Here is a 23,872-nt window from a genome sequence, read left to right as displayed (position 1 = left end):
CTCTCAGACCTTCTTTTCCTTTGTCAGTTTGGGAAAAGAACACCATTTCACAACTGTATTGCAGGCAACACTAGTCTTTGGAATGCAAAGGAGTTCAGTCTGGGAAAGTTCGTGTCTTGCGCTCCTGGAAACATCAATATGCGTTTGTCTAGTAAAGACCATGAGACCTTAAGTATCATGGTCAAGAATCGCTTTGATTTGGATGACTCTCAGGTTTTCTATTTGACCACAGTATCCTTTTCCAACAGCAAAATCTCTTTCCCATGGATTATTCTCTTTAAAAAAAAAGTAAAAAATGATCTCCAGGTAGTTGTACTAAGATATTTCAGTCCAACGAATCAGTTTATAAGTACAGTGCACACTGGTCATGGCCACCCCTTCCACCCTCCTGTCCCTACCCTGTGGACTATCCTTTAGGACATGTGAGGTAAGGCGAGTCCCAAGAGTTTTTGCAACATAGATATTCTTTTTTTGTTGTTGTTTTTCTTTTTGTTGGTCGTGGGGCTTGAACTCTGGGCCTGGGCACTGTCCCTGAGCTCTTTCACTCAAGGCAAGCATTTGAGTCACAGCACCATTTCCGGTTTTCTGGTGGTTCATTGGAGGTAAGAGTTTCACAGACTTGGCTGTCCAGGCTGGCGTTTGAACCATGATCCTCAGCCTCCTGAATAGCTAGGATGACAGGCAGATGTGAGTCACCAGCGCTCCACTGACATTCTTTTTTTCTCTCTACTCTGTTACTTTATGTAATTTCAGCATGAGGTGCAAGAGAGGGTGGATACTAAACCACGTGGCATAAGTGGCTGATGGGTCTACCATTACTCAGAGCCAGGTGAGCAAAATGCACTCCATCAACACTGTGCAAAGACAATGAGAATGTGCAAAATCAAAGCGTCAGCCTTGCAACATTCTTACAGTGCCACTACCTCCTCCCCCCTCCCCACCTCCCGGCTCCTTGGCCAGCCTTTTCTTTGAAAGAAATTGCATCCTACTTTTCTCACCAGTGTGGAAAGAAAAACACTTGGAACTTTTCATTGCCTTCTGAGTCACTGAGCCAGACAAACAACAGCAATGGGCTGGAAAGCAGAGAGCTTGGATTCTAATTCCGCCTGGGCTGTGAAGTTGACCTTGATTTGGAGCAAGTCCATCCCTACCATCAAACCTGGAATTTCCCCATCCAGAAATGAAGGGACTTGAGCTGGGTAGGTCTGTGTTCTTGCTCAGCGTGAGATGTGGTTTCTTTCTAGATGGATGCTTACCCGAGGCCTGCTATGGTCTGGCAGTCCCACGGTTCGTCGCCGTAGCCTCCTGTAGACGCTGCCTGCTCCTGTGTGGTCTCCTTGAACTAAGAAATGGGAGCAGAGGGTGAGGGGATAATTGGAGTCCATGTGGCTCTAGAAAAAGGGGCTGAAGATCACCACTCATGTGTGAATGCACACACTGATATCACCCTCATCCTTAAAAAAATAAAAAGCTGTTTCAGCTAGTCAGACAGCCTGTATGCAGTAGATCAATGACCTAGATTATAGGCATTTGGATACTTCCTTCCTTTTTGAAGTATTTTATTAAAAGAAACATCATCGACACAAATCCTAATGGAAGGTATGCAAAGGTTTGACTTCAATCCACAAAAGGAATGCAGACCAGACGCGAGCCCGAAAACAGGGCCAGATACCATGGCTGAAGAGGAAGGCACAAGGACCAGCTTCAGTTTTGGAGGCTAAAGTTTTTTTCTTTCCTTTGGAGGCCCTGTCAGGTTCTTAGCATCACTTCAGCATAATTGATAATATGGTGTGTGGGGGGAGGTAAGGAGGAATAGACTAACCGCTGGGAATGTGTACATTGGCTTCTGTTTCTTCCAAAGTGTGCTCAACATCTCTAAGCTACTGAGCACAAAGAATATGTCCTAGAAAACCCCTCCTGTGCTGGTGTTTAGATTGTTTCCTCCTCTCTCCCATAGGGGATCGGTTAATTACAGTCTGCTCAGGCTTCTCTGAATGACCTTGGTGCTGTCCTTGTGAACATGGCCTGAGCAGACTTGCAGAATAGGCTGTGTCTCTCTGTGTGTAACAAGGACTTTCCACATGGTGACTTGGGGCTAGGTGTTCTATGCTACTGTGGGTCTTACTTGGTTTCCTTTTCTTTAAAACAGAGCAAGAAACATCTCTAGCAAGGCTTCTTGATCTGTCTACACTGCCGTTGGTGTTATACTGTTCGCTGTTTAACATCTGAACACTCTTGCTTTTTTCTTTTTTAAAAAAATTAAGAACTATAGTTTTTGAAATCGTGGTTATAAAGGTGATGTTTAGAAAACAATCTTGGTTTTTGACTCCACCTAGTTCTCTGTTGTTCTTGAGACTTGCTTCTGACGCAAACCTCCTGTTAAAAATGTGTTTCTTGAGACAGAGTCTGGCTCTGTAGCCCAGGCTGGGTTTGAACTCATGATCCTGCTACCTTGTTCTCCTGAGTGTGAGGGTGCTTTACAAGGCTGAGTACTAGTTTTTGCCTGGTGCACATGTGCTCTCTCCCAGACTCAAACCATGTGACTTCTCTCCTTGCCATTTCAGGCTAAATGCCCCCGCTCCGTCCTCTGACATTTACATTTCATATATTTACACTCACAAGACCCAGAATGCCTGCCCTTGAGGAAATCCAGGATGACTTCACTCCCCATACGATGGCTTGCTTGGCTCTAGGTGTCTCATAATGATGAATGAATGAAGAAATACAAAAACTTTTATGATCTACTATCAGCCAATACACTTTGGGTATTTTACCTCATTTAACCCCTCCAAATTCTGATCCTATACATATAAATATATATATATATATATATACACATATATATTTATATATGTGTGTGTATATATATATATATATATATATATATATATATATATATATATATATATATATGGCAGCCATTTGAAAGAAGAAGTTGAATCTTAGAGGCTTTAAGTAACTTTCAGTGTCAGTTGGATCCTTGGAGAGGCACTACCCAGAGGAAGTTGGTGCTAAGGGTCCATTGTGTGTGGGAAGTGGAGCGGAAATGCCCTGGAGAGATAAAAAGAGGAGGAACCAAACTTCAGCAGGGAAATCCTGCAACATGCATTGGGATTTGGCAGGGAAAGTCCATGATGTAGAAAGGATAATGTGTCAGCCAACTCACTAAGGAGCTCAGGAACAAAGGTTACTCATTCGAGATGTATTCCCCCCCCCATAAAAAATTGGGCTGCATGGTAGGCCTCTAGGTACCCTAATGTTCAGGAGCAGAGTTGAGGACTGAAGGCCTTGGAGCTACATGGCCTCAGGTGACTATCTTCATCACATCGAATGAAGATGTCCCAACAAAGCCATGATTTGAAAGTGGGGCAGGGTAACTTTTAAGTCCATTAAAAATAAAATGAAAGTGTATTTCTGAATACCTTGTACTGTGTAACACAGTACAAAGAAAGATCAACTGCATGAACAAGATCAACATAACACCAGCATACACAGGATCTTCAATTTTAGTGTCCTACGAAAAACAAGTCACAAGGTGACCTTCTGTTTCACAATCTTGCTTCATTACCCAGTTTCTGCTCTCTCTTGAAATTGGCTTGGCAGGATCTGCGGGGATCATATCGTACACTAAATGATTAAAAGTTGTTAAAACCCCAGATGATTGAACCTACCGATTAAGCAACTGTGAAGACATCCAAATCACTTAACGGGCACTAATGCTTGCCAAGTGTTGTAACCCCGGCTGGAAAGGCGAAGGATTTACACAAACCCAATCGCTTCTTATGCTTTCTCTATTAGGGCTTGTACCAAGCCAAATCTTGATTAAATATGAGCTCATCTTTATTTTAGACATCCTGGATCTTCAACAGTGAACCCCCATCTCCAGCACTGAAAGGCAGGCCAGAAAAGCAGGCTGGCAGAGGAGTTACCACAGTCTGCACATTTCTGGAATATTCATGGGACTTGACTACAAAAACATCTTCTCAATCCGATGCTGTTTCAGATCTCTCTCTTTTTTTTTTTTTTTGTAATCTGGTACAAATAACTGGCAGATTGAGGTGAGTTTAGCTTCTCTTCTTAGAATAATTTTTTATAAAGCCAGCTTGAGACATAGCACTAGGCATGAAGTCTCTCTCATTCTATTTCTTTTTCTAAAAAAAGAATTTATTGTAAAGGTGATATACATAGGGGTTACAGTTACGCAAGTCAGCTAATGAGTACTTTTCCTTCTGAATGGTGTCATCCTCTCCCTCATTCCCAGGTTTTCCCTCCAGACTTCCCTCCCCTCCCCAAGTGATATAGTTCATTTCCAACATGGTATCTAGTCAGCCTTTGTTCCATTGTTTCTGTGCTTTCCCTTCCCCTCCCCAAATCAGATAAACACATATACAAGATGAAGGGCACAGAAATTAAAAAAAAAACAGAGGCTCAACTACAGTTAGTGTCTCTGGAGTTAGAGATTAGAAAATTTTATTACGGATATATTGATTAACATGGTGCTCATCTCAAGAGAATGAGCAGATTGGTGACAGGGAGCAGACTTTCCTAGTCTATACGGGTCCTAAAAATTCTGCACATGAAGCTACCAGGTCTTAAGTGGGAGTCAGAATTATGTCAGTAGCCTGTTAGCATCAGGAAGTCCTATGACTCTAAATTAGCAAGCTGGTGGCTGGCTTCCCATCACTGAAGCTGCTAAAGCAGAAGCAGAAGTCATCCACCAGTGGGGAATGAGAGCTGTCTAGAAAGGGGAGAGGGTCACCCTTCATCAGACTCTAATAAAGGTGGGTGCAGACAAATCCAGCAGGAAATAAATCGCTACAATCCACACTGAAACCATTTCTGCCAATACCTTGCTTTTGATCACATGCTTCTGTCTATACACTTACAAATTCCTAATTATAATCATGTCACTTAATTGTAAGAAGTGACCTAGTCCCCTTTAATGTTTCTCTGTGGCCTCTCTGAGCTCACCTAGCTGATGGTTCATATCACCATTGCCTGGTTTTCCAGTTGCCATCTTGCTGGAGAGAGGAGGACCAAACTACACTAAGTGAAAACACCAAAAATCCACTGTTCCTATGAACACTTATTTTTGTTAAGTGAATGCATTCCCTGCCCCATCCTGTCCAGATAGATGGTCATCTCTGGCTAATTTCTAGTCATGATTTTTATGGCAGTGAGTTTTGGAAGTCTTTATTTCTACCTTCATCACAGCTTCCTACTTTTATTCAATGATCTTCAAACAATCTGTCTCCAAGTTGGGTATTTTCCGTTATCTGTCTTGAAGTTCATCACTTCTTCTCTTTATCCTATCCATCCTTCTGTTTAGCTTGGGAAAACATTATTTATTGCCAATATCATAGTTTTTCAATTTGGTTCTTTTTTTTCTTTTTCTTTTTTATTGTGGTCGGTCGTGGGGCTTGAACTCTGGGCTTGGACACTGTCCCTGCACTCTTCAGCTCAAGGCGAACGCTCTACCATTTGAGCCACAGCGCCACTTCTGGTTTTCTAGTGGTTTATGGGAGATAAGAGTCTCACGGACTTTCCTGCCCAGGCTGGCTTTGAACCGAGATCCTCAGATCTTAACCTCCTGAGTAGCTAGGATTACAGGCGTGAGCCACCGGCGCCCAGCTTGGTTCTTTTTTTTTTTTATAATCTACATTTCCCTGATAATTTCCTATCTCATCTTTTGAGTATGAAAGGATCATCATTAGTTTCTCCTCTAGCTTTAAACATTTAGGTTCTTCCAACATTTTGGATCACTTGTGTGTGTGTGTGTGTGTGTGTGTGTGTGTGTGTGTGTGTGTGTGTGTGTGTGTGTGTGTGTGTGTGTGTGTGTGTGTGTGTGTGTGTGTCTAAGCATAACTTGACCATCTTCTTCCAACATTTTGGATCACTTGTGTGTGTGTGTGTGTGTGTGTGTGTGTGTGTGTGTGTGTGTGTGTGTGTGTGTGTGTGTGTGTGTGTGTGTGTGTGTGTGTGTGTGTGTGTGTGTGTGTGTGTCTAAGCATAACTTGACCATCTTTTCCCATAGAAATATGTCCTTATTTTTTAATGGTTTGTTAAGTAAGTTTAGGTTATGTTCTAGCTGCAATCAGGATTATATTGTCAGGGCTCTGCATTCTATTACATCCTCTGAAAAATAGTTTTTAGTTTAACAGGGCATTCATGACATCAGATTCAAAAATGTGCATTCTGTCTCACCTCCCATGGTTGTTAGTTGAAGTCTCAGGTCAGTACTTCAGGCATTTCCTGTGATGTATTGGACTGAGTCTTTTTCATCTAACATGTGGTGTAGTTGGGGCCAGAGATTTATAGTGAACCATCCCTAGGATTAGGAGATGCTCCTGTCTAGCTATCTCCCTAACGGAGTCTGCTCTCTCTGTGTTAGCCGTTAATGATGTCTGGGGACATCATTCCCATCCGGGAACTCGGGATTCTAGCTCCCATGCCGCGACTGTTCCGTTTCCATGGCACATCCAGGACAAAGCCATCAATAAAGGAAGAAGGGGGAAGAAGAGAAGGAAAAGGAAGGAGGAAAGGAAACAAGTTTGCTTCTTTGTTTCTCTGTGTGGGACTTCCCTCCACAATATCCCTGCTTGTGTTTACTTCCCAGACTCTTTAAGCAGTTGGTATCTATTTATACCACTCTAAATGGATGACCCAGGGCATGATCTAAACATACCTTATTATTCATTTATATTAAAAAAATGAGTTCCCCTCCCTAAGTAGATTTGTTTATTTACTTCTTGCCTGAAATAGACCTGTGTTCTAACCCCAGTTAAATCTTTTTTTTTTCTGTGTGATAATAAGGGATCTCACATGTGACTTAAAAAGAAAAAGTGTATCCCAAGTGCCTCAGACACCGTTTGCGTGTCTGGAGCTGAGTAAATGCCAGCCTGCTTTTGTCTGGGACTAGCTCGTGATTATTTGACTCTGGCTGCTTTAAAGGCAATAAAACCGAAGTCTGAATTATCTGGGTTGATAAGATTATCTAGATTGCTGCTCAATCTCCCTGCCACTTTGTACTGGGGGCTTCAGAATACACCTCCACCCTAAAACATAATCTTTTTTTTTTTCTCTCTCTCTCAAAAGCAATCCTTCACACAGGGTAACTCTGAAAGCCTCTTTGTGCCAGGAGACAATACCCAGAGTGTGCCTTCCAGAGAGAAGCAGCAAGGAAATCTTGCCTCAAATCCTATTTCATATCTTCCGGACCTGGCAGAAGCGGGGAGGGGGTGGGGGTGCAAACAAAAGATCTATTGAAAGCCCCAGGCTGACCTCCGGCCGAGACCACTACCTGGGTGAATAGGTCTGGAGAGAGAACAAGTCCTTAGCCCCAGCCAAAGGTGGTTTCCCATTTCCTAAGAGAGGCTGGGCCGCAGTTCAGCAGCGAGCTCTGCCAGCAAGATGGTGACACTGGAAAAGAGGTGAAAGCGTGTACCTAGCCAGGAGTTAATTAACTGTCACACGGGAAACAACTCCTTCCCACTCTGGGGAAGGGAGGCAGCTGGCAGCTGGTGTCCAGTCGGGCTGCCGGCTGGGTCCTTTGAGGCCCTCAGACGCACACCTGTGCCAAGAAGCTGGCAGCTGAGCTTCCAACAAGCCAGGGCCTCAGGAACTCGAGGCCATGAATGACGCTGTTTATCAGCTTATTTCCTGGAAAGCTAGAGAACCATACAACCTCCTCCCTGCCCCCTCTTTTTTTTCCCCCAGCTATACCGAACTATAACGGACAGAGGAATTGTATGTAGTTAAGGTATGGGACTACGTATTTTGGTATGTGGTGGCCACACTCAAGATAATGAATATACTTATCTCAGTTACCATTTTCCCCTCTTCTGTCCCCTTTGTAAACCTTCCTTCCTGACTCATCTTCCCTCTTCCTCTCCCTCCCTTGTGATGAAAATATTTGCAATCTAACCTTTTAGTGAATTCCAGTTTTATCGTATTGTTAACTCTGGTCACCAGGCTGGACTTTAAGTCTTGAGAACTCTTTCTTCTTCTATCTGAAACATGGACCAATATCTTCTCGCTCCCTCCTCCCAGCTATCGCTAGAAAATGGCTATTCTCTTCTCCTTTGTGTCTGAGCATTGTAAATCATCAAGTGTTTCTTTTCCTTGGTTTGGCTTATTCCACTTTAACCCATAATGTCCTGTGGATTCTTTCAAGTTGTTGCTTATGTCAGGATTTAGGGCTAAATAAGATTCCCTAGTGTGTGAGTAGATCATATTTCCATGTCTGTTTACTTTGCAGCAGCCGCTAAGTCTAATTCTGTTTCCTTACTGTTGTAAATACTGCTACCATGACACGTGAGGGCGAATAACTTTTAACAAAGTAGTTTCATTCCATTTGGACGTATACCCAGAAGTAGAGTAGCTGGATCCTATGATGGTTCTATTTTATTTTTTAAATATTTTCAATAGCTATTCAGTACTGTTTTTCTATAGTGTCTTCATTCATTTACATGCCCACTAACAGTATACAAAGGATTCCTTTTCTATGTTTGGCCTTTTTGGTATTAACTATTCTTACAATGGGAAGTATGCTGACCCTTTTGGTTGTAGTGGCTATTTCTGTGGTGATCTAGTAATGTTGGATATCTTTTAATTTATCTGTTGGCCATCTATTGGGAAATACCTATTTGTTCCTTTCCTGGTTTATTAAGTTCTCATCCAATATATGGTTTGAAATTTCCTCCCTTTCAAGAATGCAGTCAAGAATTCATGGTATATACTACAATATTAAGAAAAGTAAGGGAAAGGGTGGGTGGGAGACAGAGTGAGAAGGTTGAAAACGAGTTCTCTTCAACCTTGCATAGTCCAATGCAATTGCTGTTGAATAAATGATTAAATGCCTATTCGTGGGTGGAGAAATTAGGGTCCCAAAGAAATCATGTCAGCTAGGTTTTTGAAGGGAACTTGGGATACAGACTTCAAGTTTGTGTGGATGCAAATGCCTTGATCTCTGTCTATGTGAATTGAGTGTGAGTCTGGTTCATGTGAAAAATCTGACAAGTTAGCGATTTTCTCCCAGACTGTTTGAAGGTTGACATAGTTACAGAGTCTGGATGATTAACATCAGACATTAGCATGGTGTATCATCCTTAACCCTCCCTACCCTGCCCTCTCCTACTGCCAGTCCCAGGGGAGGGGACATTACCATGTCATTACCTTGTTATTCTTGGTTTTCTAAGTAGGCCCTAGAAACATTTTATAAGCAAAGTATTAAAATTTCATCAGATGACTCAAAGCAGAGTTTAAAAAAATGTTTCATAAAATCCACAAGAACACTATCCAAAATTCCACACCCAAGATACCTCCCCTTTTTCTCTTTCAAAGTGTAGGGTATAAAAAAGGGTAATACCAAAGGAGATTTTCCTACACTCTACCCTCTCCAACCACAGTCTGATCAGAGATATATTTAACCACTTCCCTCACCGCCCGCCCCCCACCAATGAAGATGGCTATAAACACATTTGTGGCTACTCTTAGCAAATTCACTTGGGAGGCTGAGATAGGAGGATCATGAGTTCTAGGTCAACCTGGGTTACTCAGTGAAACCCTATCTCCAAAAATTAGAAAGGAAAAAGGGAAAGGCAGGCCAAACTCTCCCAGAATGAATGAGAACTCAGAGAAACAAATACAATCCCTCAGGAAATGGGACACGGCCTGCTCTCCAGCCTGCCAGGCAGCAAGTGATCAAAAATGGGTAAATACAGGGGTCATAACAAGACATTTGCTGAAAGAGAACACAATTGAGAAATCAAAGCACACACAGGGTCTCCTGTCGTGTGTGTGTGTGTGTGTGTGTGTGTGTGTGTGTGTGTGTGTGTGTGTTCATAAATAAAATAACCTGGGTAGAGCACTGGGTGGCTTACGCCTGTAATCCTAGCTAGATCCAACTTGGGGGAGAAGGGAGGGCTACCAAAGGACAGAGAAGGAGTGGAGGAAGTAGCCGAAAGAGGATCCCGCCCCCATTTTTTTCCCAAGATAAAAGAGACACTCAGTCCCTAATGCATGGACTGAGAAAGTGCAGAAGCGCAGGTGCTCCGTGAGCACCAGTGCGGACACTGGTCTCTCCTGCGCACAAGCTGCAGGAGCCAAGGTTGTCAAAGGGCAAGTGAGCCTGCATCTGTTCCTGTGGGTAGGAACAACCCGTGGGAATGGCCACCTTCAAAGGTGATCTCTGCAGAGGCCCTCCCACCAACGGCCCACTCTTCACACCCTACACCAGCTTTCCTATGCATCACCTACAAGGATGGAGGTGAGGAGGAAGTGGGGGAACATGGCGTCCAGTGCCTCCAGTTCATAGGCATCCCATAATTCTTTTCCATTCCATTCCATTCTTTTCTTTTCCCCAGAGGCCCAGCTCTGGGGAATCTCCAAATGTCAGCAAGCCAAAATAAAGGGAGCGGGGGAGGATGGAGTTAGCTGGGAAAAGACAAAGGGGAGTCCCCTTGAGCTGTGTATGATTATTAAACTGTCCTGGTCTTCAGTGTGGGGTGGTTGACCAGCACCCCAGGGTGGTCAGGGAACCCGGTAGCCATAAGAAAGACATTGCTGTCTGGGGCAGGAGGTGGGAGTGGGGGTGGGGGCAGCTCCAACTCTTTTCTCCTCAGTTTCCAAGGTGACAGCAGAAGGAAAAGACAGATACAGAATGGAGGTAGATGTGACGGCTTTTCTTCCGCTTTTAGTTACCCTTCAGAATTGTGCAGGTTTGGTTTTGGCATTGGTGCTTTATTCAGCAAATGTAGTTTCTGAGGGTCTGTTGCTTTCAAATGCTAAGGAACAACCCTTGAACTTCAATGATTGTATAAAATGGTTTTCAACCTTATTGAATGGCTGAATACGAACCCCAGTGGTGTCCCTCATTAGCTTACGTTATGAAAACGCTAGGGGCATCTTGCAAATGTCTTGGTGATGATAAGGCAGAAATGGGAAAGGTAATTTGTCACCAGGCAGAAACTAACAACTGGACACATTTGGGGAAATGCATTCTGGGTATGTCTATAAATGCCCTTTCCTACACAAAAATGATGAGTTAAACCAAAGTCACATGGCAATTCTATCAGCCTAGGACAGATACATGGATATAATTTGCCCTTCCACGGAGGAAATAGGAACTGGGATTCAAGATTCTCTTGTTGTACATGTGGATCTTTCTTCAAGATTATATTATAGACAGAAAGTTCCAACTGTATTACAAATTTTGTGATGCTGAATTGAATGGTTTTAATTGTAGGGGAGGGGGCTAGAAACCCCTCAGTAATTCTCATTGAGGAATTCTGTTCTTCCGATAGGAATTTTATAAACCAATCATGACTCCCTTTTTAACATTTAAATGAAAAATCTTCATGTTAATATTTACCAGGCTTACTTTCACGCCAGCTTCGTCTATTTATGCTAGACATGACGGAGTCATAAAAAGTGTGTGCTTTCAACAAGGTTTTCTGGATAGCAAATGGTGTTTTACTCAAATGGATACAGTAAGAAGTGAATAGAAGAAGGCGATGTGTGCTTAAGGTCAACTTAGGGGGATGGTAAATCAGTGAGAAGTTTGCAGAGCAGGAAGACAATACCACTCCATCACTTGGACAGGCACCAGCACCAGGATCCCAGCAATGACAGACCCCAGCTTTAGGTATTCAAGGGAGTAAGCTCTTAGGAGAAAGATATGGCAAGGCAGACAAAACTTGAGGTCCTTATCCCTATTTCTATATTTTATCAGCTAAAACCAGCACGTAACTTCTTGCCTATGATCTTTGGCAATCATGGGTTCTAAACTTCAAAGTCCTTGCCTCCTAATGGACTTGCAGTTAGCAGCTCCGGGGGAAAGGACTATCATCCCAGGGAGAAGCAGTTATTGGAGACTGAAGCATGCAACAAGTATCCTCTGTTGAAAAGTGGGACTTAGTGGGAATTTATTATCTCCAAGTCCCCATTTCCCATCTTACAATTCCCAGCTCTGCCCATAATTCATCATTGCTAAATCCCTTATTGCCCACGTCCATTCACATCTCAAGGACTGTAGAATTCTAAGCTCCGCACATATTATTTCTCTTTCTGACTCCCAAGGTAACCTAGCACAGTGACAGGTTGAATGCCCCCCTGACTCCCAACAATGGGGTCCAGATTTGAGCCTTTATATTACCACAAGTTGACCATTTGCCCAAATATGTAATTTCTCTTTCACAGAGTCGTCCCCTGCAAACTAAGGGAAATGATACCTCCCTGACACTGTGTGGACTCAACATATATAAAGCATTCATGTAAGTCCCTGGTACCCCTTTAATCTTAATGGAGGTGCTTCTAATATTTTATTACTTCCCCCAAAAGATACCCTTACCTGCCATCTGTTCCATTCTTAACCATAATTTATTTTCTGTAGAGCAGTCATTTATATAAAATCAGTATGTACATACACATATGAACTCTGTGTGTGCGTGTGCGTGTATGTAGTCATAGATGCATAGACAATACATTCAGATTTACTCTAGAAAACTTGACAGAAATTGCTGGGACTTTTTTCTTCCCTTCAATCTACCTCTTCTGACCCCCCCTCTCTGTCTCTGTCTCTCTCTCTCTTCACTCTGCTATTGCAAAAAATCTGACCAGAATTCAAGTAGGAAAAGAGAAAGGATGGAAGCTTTATCTTAGATGATTTCCATAAATGTTTCATGTTGGATGGTAGAAAACAATATTGCAAGATGAATTTCAACATGTCATTCATTTCCTCTCAGCACTTGAAAGGTTCAGATTTCATCAGAAGCCAAGAGGAGGAAAAAAATCAATGATTGAATATTTTTCTCTTTCCAATGAAATCCTTGTGGTTCTTGATCAAATACAATTCAATTATCTTGGAAATAACTAGCTTCTCATTAACTTGTTCAAGAACTTAACCAGTTTGAAAGATAAAGAAACAGAATACTTTATTATAAAACTTATAAAATAATTAAATATTACACATATATTTTGACTTTTCTCTATAATCCATGGTTTTAGTCAACATTTTTCCTCAGAATTAATAGCACTTACTTAGAGAAGCAAGTAAGAACACATAATAGGCTATTAATAAATTAATTTTTCCATAAAATAATAAAATGATAATTATATATAAAGACACAAGTTACTTGTCATTCCAGAGGGCAAAGAGGTGGTGATGTGGGACATTAGATTTTATTTTTCTCATGCTATAATGGCCACAAAAGGCCCAGCCAAGTAGGTTAAGAGAAGTTCTACATCAGCCTCTGGGTTTGAAAAACTCATGATTTCAATAAGTAGAGGAACAAAGGAGTTTGCTAAATTTAACAAGCCACTGTCTAGTTGGTCGTGCTGAGTTGGCTAATCCTTATTTGAATTGAGACTTTTTTTAAAGTAGTGAAATTGAGTTACATTCATCAAAGGAGCTGGGGGGGGGGATGGTTCTGGAGTAGCACTATATAAATACACCCTTTATAAACCACTTCTCAAAAAATGACAGGAGGACATAGTCTTGTACATTACTTTGGTTCTGGCAAAATAGTGTGTGGTGAGTTTTTCCAATTGAGAACAATTTTAAGCTTGTTAATGTCTATCAACAGCTGGCTGCGGGTGGTGACCCAAAACACTGGAAAACACTCTTAATTCATTGGAAGGTCTTGGCATATTTTGATTTATTCATATTAATGTTGCACACAGACAGTGGGTTTTTCTCTCGACATTTTTTTCTTTTTTTTCCTTGTTCACTAAATCCTAGAGCAAATTTAAACTTGTCAGCTGGTAAGAAAAAGCCACAAGCAGCCTTTAATTTTCCAAGCACTCTGATAATACCCAGGGACCATTAGAAATGATGGCTTTCCTTTCCTTCAAACACAGCTATTTTGCCATTTAGTACCTCCTAGATTTATTTTTTAACAGAGATGAGCAGCAGGCCAATTCCCAGAGACACCCCCCCACACGTGTTCTTCTCCAGTAGGAGTAAAAGTTTTTTGGGGGGGTTGCTATCATGTGGAGGGCATCCGTGTTTGTCTTGTATGAATATTTGCTTTCCAAGTGTGAATTTCAGCTACACAGAGATCCTAAATGGTTCGTGACGTCCTGTTTCAGACTATTTCCTTGGAACACTTTTCAAGTTGTTAAATTTTAGTCTTGGAGACTTTCTGTAAGCAGATTATACTTTACACAAAATAATAAAACAACACACGCACATACACACATGAGCACGTGTGCAGCACTCACACACACACACACACACACACACACTAAATAAACAATGTGAAACTTGCCAGTCCAGCAGCAAGCATCATTGTGAGCACCATTTGGCTTCTGATAGAACTCCTGGTTTTGGTGTTCATAGTTTTTGTTGTTGTTTTGGTCAAACTGTGAACTCCAAGTAATGGTTCAACAAGGAATCCCATCCCACTTGTGATGGATCCAAGTCTTAAGTCTTTGCCCTGAAGTCTTACAGGACCTGTGGGTCGTGTCTTTGCCATGAAATCACTTGAAGTTCAAGGGTGGGAGACCTGTCCCTCACTTGGTCAAAATGCAAACTTGACTTCTTAGCTCAGTGCGACTCATCGCTTCTTTCATAGAGCAGTGCAAATCCATCCATTATTTCTTTGATTTCTATTTTATAAAGTCAGATTTGTCATCGCCTCCTACTGTCAAGTGCTTCACAGAGTACCATGTGCTTATTGAGATCAAATAAGGAACCTCTCTCTCTCCCCCCCCTCCCTTCCTCCCTCTCTCCAACTCTGCAGCATCTGGTTTACAGTGCTTTGCTTCCATTGGGAAGGTGGCTGATCTCCCTGGAGACTGACAGGCAGTAAGTGTCTCTGTTCCTAGGCAGGAGAGGAGGCCGTCAACATCAAGGTCAGCTCTTTCTTGTGCAGGACTTGCAGCACTGTTTACCATAAAACTTGTGGTTGCAGACACCATGCTGAGGAACCAGGTGACACCAGCTGAAGAAATCCACGCAGGATGGATCATCTGAAAAGACAAGACACATTGACCACGTGAGCTCCGATGTTCTCGGGACATTTAAGATGGTGGCCTATAGACCAAACACCGACTTAACCTTATGCCTCTGTGGTGTGTGTGTGTGTGTGTGTGTGTGTGTGTGTGTGTGTGTGTGTGTGTGTGTGTGTGTGTGTGTGTGTGTGTGTGTGTGTGTGTGTGTGTGTGTGTGTTTGGGGGGGGTTGGTTGTGGGGTTTGAACCCTGGGCTTGTGCACTGTTCCTCAGCTCTTCAGCTCAAGGCTAGCACTCTACCACTTGAACCACAGAGCCACTTCTGATTTTCTGGTGGTTTATTGGAAATACCTGGCCAGGCTGGCTTTGAACCATGATCCTTAGATCTCAGAATCTTGAGTAGCTAGGAATTCAGGCGTGAGCCACTGGCGCTCAGCTCTCTGTGGTGGTTTTTACAGAGTCTGGATGAAGATTGAGGTGGGGACAGGATGAACAGTACAGAAAGGGCATGTGACCGTTCACAAATTTAAATAGCAAGAGAATAAAACAGGTGATAGGAAAGGAATCCCATATAGTAGGAGATCAATGTCTGATCAACCATCCATAACCTGGGAACTGACTTGAGTGCCCAAGAGATTGAAGACGAGACTCTCAGCAGCGCATGAAGAGGCCCCTGTTAAACAAAGGCTTTCGGGTGGCTGGAGGTTGAGTCTGCAGGCCCAGGAGCTCTGGTTCTCTTGGACCTATTGGGAATCTGCACGTCCGGTTTGGAGGCTCAATTTCAACACTGTGTGCATGTTTAAATACACACTGTATTCTGCAGATAGGTGAGTTATCACCTGTCCTTTCTAGTTTTGTTAGCTGCAAGTTAAGATGGTTTAAGTCTTCTTAGAAGACCGTCAGATGATTCTAGAAGTCCCATATATGTGAAAATTGGATGTTTAATGTAAACATAAGTGGATGATTGAAGGAGAGCCTAGTAATTTTGTTGTATTCTTTAGGTAGAACGTGGAGGTGTCAGACGCTGGGAGAACAAGAAACTGAGTTGGCGGTCTTCCTGGGTCTCACGAGCTTCTCAGGTGTCCTCTCACGCCTGTCTAGGAGGCACTTTCAGGACTGGCCCCTCTGCTTGGCCCTTCCTAGTAGTGCCCAGAGGGGCGGGGCTGCAATTTCCTCTTAACCCTAGCCTTTGTGCATGAGGGTTTAGAATTTTTTTTTTGGGGGGGTGGTGGTGGTAAATACTGGGTTTTGAACTCAGCCTCAAACTTGCGAGGCAAGTGGGTCACACCTTGAGGATTTCTTGCTCTACCTTAGGGTGACAGCCATGAGTCACTATGTCGAACACAGATAATTTAAGTTTAAAGGGGAAAGGTTTTTAAATGGCAATTTCCCATTTCCAAAGTCAGAATTCCTGGCTTTAAGAGTCATGTTGCCCTTGGACCATGCAAATGAACTGACTTTAACCATGACTATCCCAGAGTTTATACCTTATACAGGTACAGGGAGCATGGATCAGAGAGACTCTAACGCCACGGAGTCCATCTGCATGTGCAATCTCCCCTCACCCTTCCCCCCCACCAAATAACTAAGATGACTGGTGGCAGCTGGGGTTCTCTACCTCTCTTCTCAGGAGCTGGACAGAAGTTTGTGTTACAGGCACGGAGTCCCGGAGGCTTCTGGTGGAGCAGACAACTGGAGGAGGGCCGGCCCTGCAGCACACAGTGGACGGATCGGGTCTGCATTCCACCCCCACAGGTTACCGTGCACTGTGGGAGGAAGACAGCGTCAGAAACACGGCGGGATGGTGTTCTTCCTGAGGCCGGCAGCATCAAATGGAAGGACTGCCCACGTCCCTGACATTCTCAGGAAGCCTGCTGGTTAAATGGATTGTCTGGAGTGGACTGTGGCGCTGAGGGTCTGCCCTGGAGCAGGTGATGAGGAAGTCTATGGGGAAATGTGTCTCCCAGTTAGGTGACTCAAAAAGAAGAAAGATTCAAGCCGGATACTCGTGGCTCAGGCTACCAGTATGTAATCCGAGCTACTCAGGAGGCTGAGATCTGAGGATCATGATTCAAAGGCAGCCTGGGCAGGAAAGTCCATGAGACTCTCATCACCACTAAATTACCAAAAAATAAAAAATTAAGATAAAAAGCTGGAAGTGGAGCTGTGGCTCTTGGTAAAGCACTAGCCTTGAGCAAAAGAAGCTCAGGGACAGCACCCAGGCCCTAAGTTCAAGCCCCAGGAGCAGAATAAAAAAGAAGGAGGAGGAGGAGGAATGAGGAGAAGGAGAAGGGAAAAAGGAGGAGAAAGAGGAGAAAGAGGAGAAAGGAGGAAGAAGAGAAAAGAGAAGGAGGAGGAGGAGAATAAACACTAGGGAATAAGGCTATCTCTGCTGTTTTGGAATTATTTAAACAACCAAATTGGTCAGATTGACAATTTTATGTCATGATATATCAAGGTAAAGGATAGCCTATAAATGGATAGTTGTTTTGCTTTTGAAATCCAGTCAATCAATTATTGGTTACATTAGTTACAATAGTTTATTCCAGACAGATGAAGTCTTCATTTTGTTGAACAAACACCACAGAGAACAGAGAAGCCCTCAGAGGACAGAGGGCCTAGAAATGTTCTACAGACGTGAGCATGCCCATCAATCAGCAGCCTTTCCGAATTGGTGACTTTTTGAGCAGAACGTGCTTGCTACGAGATGCTTGCTTTATACAGTACCTCTTTTACCCCCCCCCAAAAAAGAATTATTCACATGAAAAGCAAAAACAAAAATAGTCATCCACCAGGGGTTATTATCTCAATGCTGTAGACGTGAAAACTTAAGGCTAACAGATCCCACAGCCTGCCTACAGTCACACGGGCAGTACGACTGGCTGAAGAAGTTATTCCTGTTCCTTACGTTTGGAGAATCACCGGGGAGCCAAGAGCAAGGTCTGGCAGACTGCCTCCATCTTTTCCCCCACCTCTCCTCAACGTTAACCTCAATCTGCAGGTGCCTACTTGTTGCCATGGTGATGAATACCAGGCCGCGGCCACGCTGTACACTGGGCAGGCCCGTCGGTTGCAGGCTTCTTCCATGTCCAGGTTTGGTTTCTTCATATGCCGGCATCTCCTCTCTGGGAACACGACCAGTTTCCCCTGCAAGGTCTTCTCGCTGCATTTCAGATCTCTCTTCCTCACACCCAAACCACAGGTGGTGGAACACTGGGAGCGGAGAAAACAGGTGTCAGGAGCACACGGCTCCACGGTACATCTGCCAAACAGGTGTGCTTCAAGATGTCAACCACACACACAGATGACCATTGGCCGCTCCCTTGTAAAGATGGGAGCCAGGCTCCCCTAAAGTCAATACCTACAGCAAATACAGATTTCAAACACAGTAAGTCTGCCTAGGTAGTCCGTTGCCTTTTAAAGAAAATGAATGAGAGAGAGACATGGCCAGGTGCCAACCACCCCCTGGCCCTGTGTGTCTCATTGAGGGCCATGATGGAATAGATCTGTGCTGGCCAGAGAGAAGTTCCTCCTCCTTTGTCCCTCACCTGTTCCCCTATTGTTTCTTGGTAAATTTTTTTTTCTCAGCATCTCAGTTCCTCAATTGCAGAGACCTGGCTGGTCACTGTGTACACCTGGCCGTCGTGAATTCCAGCCAGCCGTGGATGTGAAGGCCTCTTCCCTCTCTCCTAGCCTCCTGGACACCGGAAGCTACACAGATACCGCTTTAAGAACTCAAAGGGCTTCTCCGCACTCCTGAAACACTCCCGTCTGCATTCCTGCACCACGCACCTTAGGACCTGCCCTGGCCTGCGTCATCCAGTTCCCTGGCTCTTAAAGTGAAAGACTGGCCGGCCCGGCCAGTGCTACTTCTCATTGACAGTGTGCATGCTTCCTCAGTGCTGCCAGAACCCTTTTCTAGCCCCATCTCCTAATAGCTTGTGATGTAACTCGAGGGTCACGTCCCAGTTTTCTCAGAGCACACAGCCCTGTGCCAGGACCACCTTCTCCCAGCCCCGCTGTGTGTGAGGCTGCTGCAGCTCAAGGCTCAGGCTTGCTGGAGAACCCCTCCTGCCCATGATTCTCCCTGTAATCTGTTTCTGGCCAGCCAGGAACTCTCTTATAAGAGAGTTCTCATCACTCTGCGTGTCTCGTTTGGGGAGGGAAGGAAGCGCAGTGGGTAGGGCCTCGTGTGTGCAGAAGAACGGAGCCCCGTGAGTCTGAAGGGAGACGGGTTAAGCAAAGCCCAGCAGTGTCCCCACAGCGTGTACCTCGCTCCACGAAGAGGCCACCCACTGGAGCCGGTTGTTTTTGGGGCACCGTCCCAGCACGCAGCCCTCCTGCGCCTCGGGCCTGGGGCTGCCGGAGCACAGGCCCTCAGGGAGTGACTCCGCAGAAGAGCCTTTGCACAAGAGCTCACGCCTCCTCACGCCTCGCCCGCAGGTCTTGGAACACTTGAGAAGAGGGAGAGGAAAGGAAAGACAAAGCAAAACATGCAAATTCAGATGAATAGCATCTGGGCCAATGCTGGAGGCCATTATTAAGGAATTGTTTGCAGAATTATTGTTCACCACTTGAGCAAAATTGCCAATAATTGCACCAGGAGACCCGCCTAGAGGACCGGATCCACGGTCAGCCCTCACGGCAGCCTTCTGATGGTTGTAACAAGCTGTGTCACCCTAAGGCTGGTGCACCCTAACTCTCCAGCTGTGCTCATGGGGGCGGGGCAGAGGATTTCTCAGCATAGCATCCATCATAAAGACTGGGAGGCTGAGTGCTGAGTGGCAGGTGGTTCTATGCCTCTTCCAATTACAGGGCAATACGCCTTACCAGGAACTTGTCAGAGATGCTAATTTGCCATTTGGCTCTCCACTTTGTTTCTTTTTTGACCAGGCCCGGCCACGGAAACAACAGTCAAATATCCCTTTTCTGCTTCATTCTTTGCATTTTTATTTTTTGGAGAATTCGGGAGCCAGAGCTATGTACCAGTTCCTTGCCCAGCTATACTTCCCTAGACACGCCCTATTCACGTCTGAACCACCAAGAACGATTCTAAAGGATCCCTAGCCCTTGAGGTGCACAAGAACCACAAGAACTGCAGCCAGGCCAACAACTCATTCTCAGGAAGCTGATGCCAACGCTCTGCACGTTACCTGCGACCAGGGCCCCGGGCTCCATTCTGGAGGGCAGGCGTGGCTATTGCAGACTTGGACCTGCATGGGTGTGCTCACTGGGCAGAGGGAGTGTAGCACCGCCGCCTCCTCCTCCTGGAAAGGCCGCTTCTGCACACATCGGATCTTCCTGCTCTGCTGGCCCCCCGCACATGACTTGCTGCACACGCTCCATTCTCCTGGCATCCAACTTTCAGGGGAAAACAGCAGGGCTTTTCAAATGAAGGCAAGACTTCCGGGTGGTCACTTCTAAAGCAGTTGCTATGGGACGTGAGCCCTCTGATGGAAACGTTGGGTCTATTTTATAACCAGAGAGGACCATGTGTGCTCACTGTTGTTCTATAGGCCAATGTGGCCCAGATACATGGAAGTGTAGTTCACCACAGTGCAGTTCTAGGACGAACAAACACGTTCCTGCCTCCTCTGGGGGGAGGAGACTCATTTCATTCAGCCAAATGTACTGAGAACCTCACTGTGGGACCAGCATGTCCCTGCACCCCAGGGTTAGAATAATGAATGGGGCCACGTTCTTTCCCCAGACTTGCCAACCAAACAGTGGAGAGTTGGATGCATGGACTATGAAAGACAGTGTTTTTTGACCAGTGCTGCAACTGGGATGAACACATAGTAAACAGGACAATCATGAGGTGAATGGAAGAGGCTGGGTGTGGAGAAGGGGTGGGTGGTTATAGGAGAGTGGAGTCCGTCTGCAGAAAGTCTCACAGACAGCATTTCTAGAAGTAGTTGGGCAGTTCTCAACTGGTTTTCTGGAGAGTCTGACAATTTGCTGATGGAATTAGAGATCTAATCCCAGGTTATTTATTTAAAGATTGCCCTACCAATTTTTTTTCATTACCATCTGAGTCATGGAAGATACTTGAATGCTCATCAATGGAAACCATTAAAGTTATTCAACTACTTTTTTTTCTCTCTGGGTCCTGGGGCTTGAATTCTGGGCCTGGGCGCTGTCCCTGAGCCTCTTTGTGCTCAAGCCTAGTGCTCTACCACTTGAGTCACAGCACCAGTTCTGGCTTTTTCTGGGTGTTTTCTGTGAGATAAAGAGTCTCATGGACTTTTTTGTCCTGGTTGTCCTTGAACTATGATCCTCAGATCTCAGCCACCTGAGTAGCTAGGATCTTAGATGTCAGCCACAGCTTCAGTAACCACTTTTGATTAACTGAAGTTGTATAGTAGGTAAAACACAGCATAAAGAGATACATTAGAAGAGACACGTATGAATCCTAGTAACAATGTCTAAGAATGATTTTTGATTATTTTCTTCTGGTACTGGGGCTTGAACTCTGGGATGTCCCTTAGTTTTTCTACTCAAGCTGATACTCTACCACTTGATAGCTCTACTTCCAGGGTGTGTGTGTGTGTGTGTGTGTGTGTGTGTGTGTGTGTGTGTGTGTGTGTGTGTGTGTGTGTGTGTGTGTGTGTGTGTGTGTGTGTGTGTGTGTGTGTGTGTGTGTGTGTGTGTGTGTGTGTGTGTGTGTGTGTGTGTGTGAATTAGAGATAATATTATCATTTGGGAAAATAAAGCCAAATCAGTAAATGTGTTTAGTCACACCGTTTTAAGTCTGTCACCTCCCTAGTCTTATACTTTTTTTCTTCTATTTCCCCCACATGCCTGATATGTAAAAGTTAAAAACCTTTAGTGTAGAGAATTGAGCACATGAGTTCTAGAATTATGTGTGTTCTCTTAAAAAATACATTATCCATACTATTGAACAAAACCCTCAATATCACAGACTAATTCCTTATGGTTTTATAATTATTTTTATCTCATAACAAGATGTAAAGAAGATATACTACAAAATTACTAGCATCAATACTTTTCTATAAAAATGGTACCTTTTGCTGGGTACCAGTGGCTCACACCTGTAATCCTAGCTACTCAGGAGGCTTTGATCTGAGGACTGCAGTTCAAAGCCAGCCCCAGAAGGAAAGTCCATGAGTCTTACTCCAATTAACTACTAAAAAGCCAGAAGTGGAGTTGGGGCTCAAGTGATAGAAATGCCAGCCTTGAGCAAAAAAGCTCAGGGACAGCATCCAGGCCCTGAATTCCATCACCAGGACCAGCACACACACACAAAGAGACAGGGAGTTTTTGACTTTTGTAGGATCATCTCATCTCTTCTTTAAATGAAGACTGTGTAATAAGATCACATTGTCATAAACAAAATACTACTTATTAAGATGATCTGAAACACTCATGGATGCATGGATGTCTAGTTATAGAAATATATTTGGCAGAAGATAAATCACTCAAGTGAATCAAGTTGGCTGGGAAGATACTTCAAGTTAGTATTCAAACAATGGAGTGGCTAAAATCGATCCAAGAACAAACCCACTGAGCTCCCCACAGGGACCATCAGCAGTGGGGCGTCTCCACTCAGCTTTCACCTCTTTTTATTTTGTGTCTTGCTACTGTGTAATTTGCATTTGGGGTTTCATGGTCTGCACAGTATTATGATTTTTAAATTCTTGGACAACTGACATGAAAGTTAAGCATATAACCACATGCAAATTAAACTAATATGAGATTGTGTTATTTAAATAGCTCTTTGGTTCAATTCCAGGAAGAGGAGTCTCTGTTGAGAGTTGGATAAAAGAAGTCTTGACAGTGACTGCACATTACTCTCCACCACCATTACCAGGACATTTGGGTAAAAACACAAAAAGAAAGACGTTTCCAGATGACTTACTAGGCCGGGCAGGAGAAAGCATTACATATTTTGGGCTCAGTTGCTGGTTTGGTTCTTCCATTGCAGAATGAGGAATTGACGTGAGTACTTTGATCACGTAGGCAAATGGCCTTCACACTTACGTAACCTAGAAAGATGGCAGGAGTGACAAAGTGAACATTATTAGGTAATTCAATCTTCTTTTCAATTTTTGCTTTGGATTTACCAGTGTTCTGATACTCCACTTGACAGATGGAATCTATATATTTTGTAAAGATACTTCCTTCTGATCCAGCTGCAACTAATTTGAGTACTAGTTATCCCTGAGATAATAGAGTTTATATTTTAATAATACTAATGTATAGATTCTTAGAGTTCAAGTGGATTCTAACAACATAGGGATAACTATAACTTTCTTAAAGAAAACCAAGGCAACCATAGTTTTGTCCATTAGTTTGGGCACCTATAGATGGACCTTAGAGACATAAGAATTTCTTCATCGTCTTTGATTTGTCTCTGATCCTGATTCTCTTAGAATCTTAGATCTCATTTTGCTTTGTGGGATAGGCTAAGTAGGAAGACCCACTACCAATAGGTGGTCTAAGTAACAGGAAACAAAGGGCCAGTCTCCAGTCTATCCATTCATCCATGCATGCATCCACCCATCCATCCACCTATCCACCCACCCATCCATTCACCTATCCATCTGTTGATCCATCCATCTACCTACCCATCCATCTACTCACTCATCCACCCATCCATGTATCCACCCATTCATCCACATATCCATCCACTCACCCACCCATCCATTCATCCACCCACCCACTCATATATCAATCCATCCATTCATCCAGTCTATGTATATGAGCTCGGTATAGAGACATAAAAAGAGAATAAACTCACAGAACTTATATTGTCATAAATAAATGTATTTTATATTGCTTCCCTAAGTTCCAGGTGTGAACCTTGGAGCCTTGGTTGTGGTTGACTTGATCCTTTTAGGATCCCTTTCTTTCTACATAGGAAAATTCTCAAGTAGTATAATATTTGCTTTTTATGGAAA

At 43.9% G+C, this 23,872-nt stretch overlaps 1 protein-coding gene across 1 annotated transcript in view; it reads right to left on the bottom strand.

Moving 5' to 3' along the window:
- Nucleotides 1–13,000: 13,000 nt before the first annotated feature.
- The window catches only part of LOC138825086 (A disintegrin and metalloproteinase with thrombospondin motifs 18-like), a 97,676-nt gene continuing 86,804 nt past the window's right edge, over nucleotides 13,001–23,872 (bottom strand). Inside the window, exons 17-22 of the mRNA XM_070019458.1 lie at nucleotides 22,831–22,957; nucleotides 20,105–20,312; nucleotides 19,223–19,405; nucleotides 17,961–18,164; nucleotides 16,570–16,717; nucleotides 13,001–14,970 (exon numbers count right to left, since the gene is read on the bottom strand). Of these exons, the coding sequence (XP_069875559.1) occupies nucleotides 14,855–14,970; nucleotides 16,570–16,717; nucleotides 17,961–18,164; nucleotides 19,223–19,405; nucleotides 20,105–20,312; nucleotides 22,831–22,957 (986 nt within the window). The 3' untranslated portion in view covers nucleotides 13,001–14,854. The remainder of the gene's footprint in view (nucleotides 14,971–16,569; nucleotides 16,718–17,960; nucleotides 18,165–19,222; nucleotides 19,406–20,104; nucleotides 20,313–22,830; nucleotides 22,958–23,872) is intronic.

This window comes from Dipodomys merriami, unplaced genomic scaffold (genome assembly GCF_024711535.1).
Source record: "Dipodomys merriami isolate MVZ:Mamm:240054 unplaced genomic scaffold, mDipMer1.0.p SCAF_134, whole genome shotgun sequence".
NCBI lineage: Eukaryota > Metazoa > Chordata > Mammalia > Rodentia > Heteromyidae > Dipodomys > Dipodomys merriami.
The sequence above is the reverse complement of the archived record's forward strand: the minus strand, read 5'-3'. Positions and strand labels throughout refer to the sequence as shown.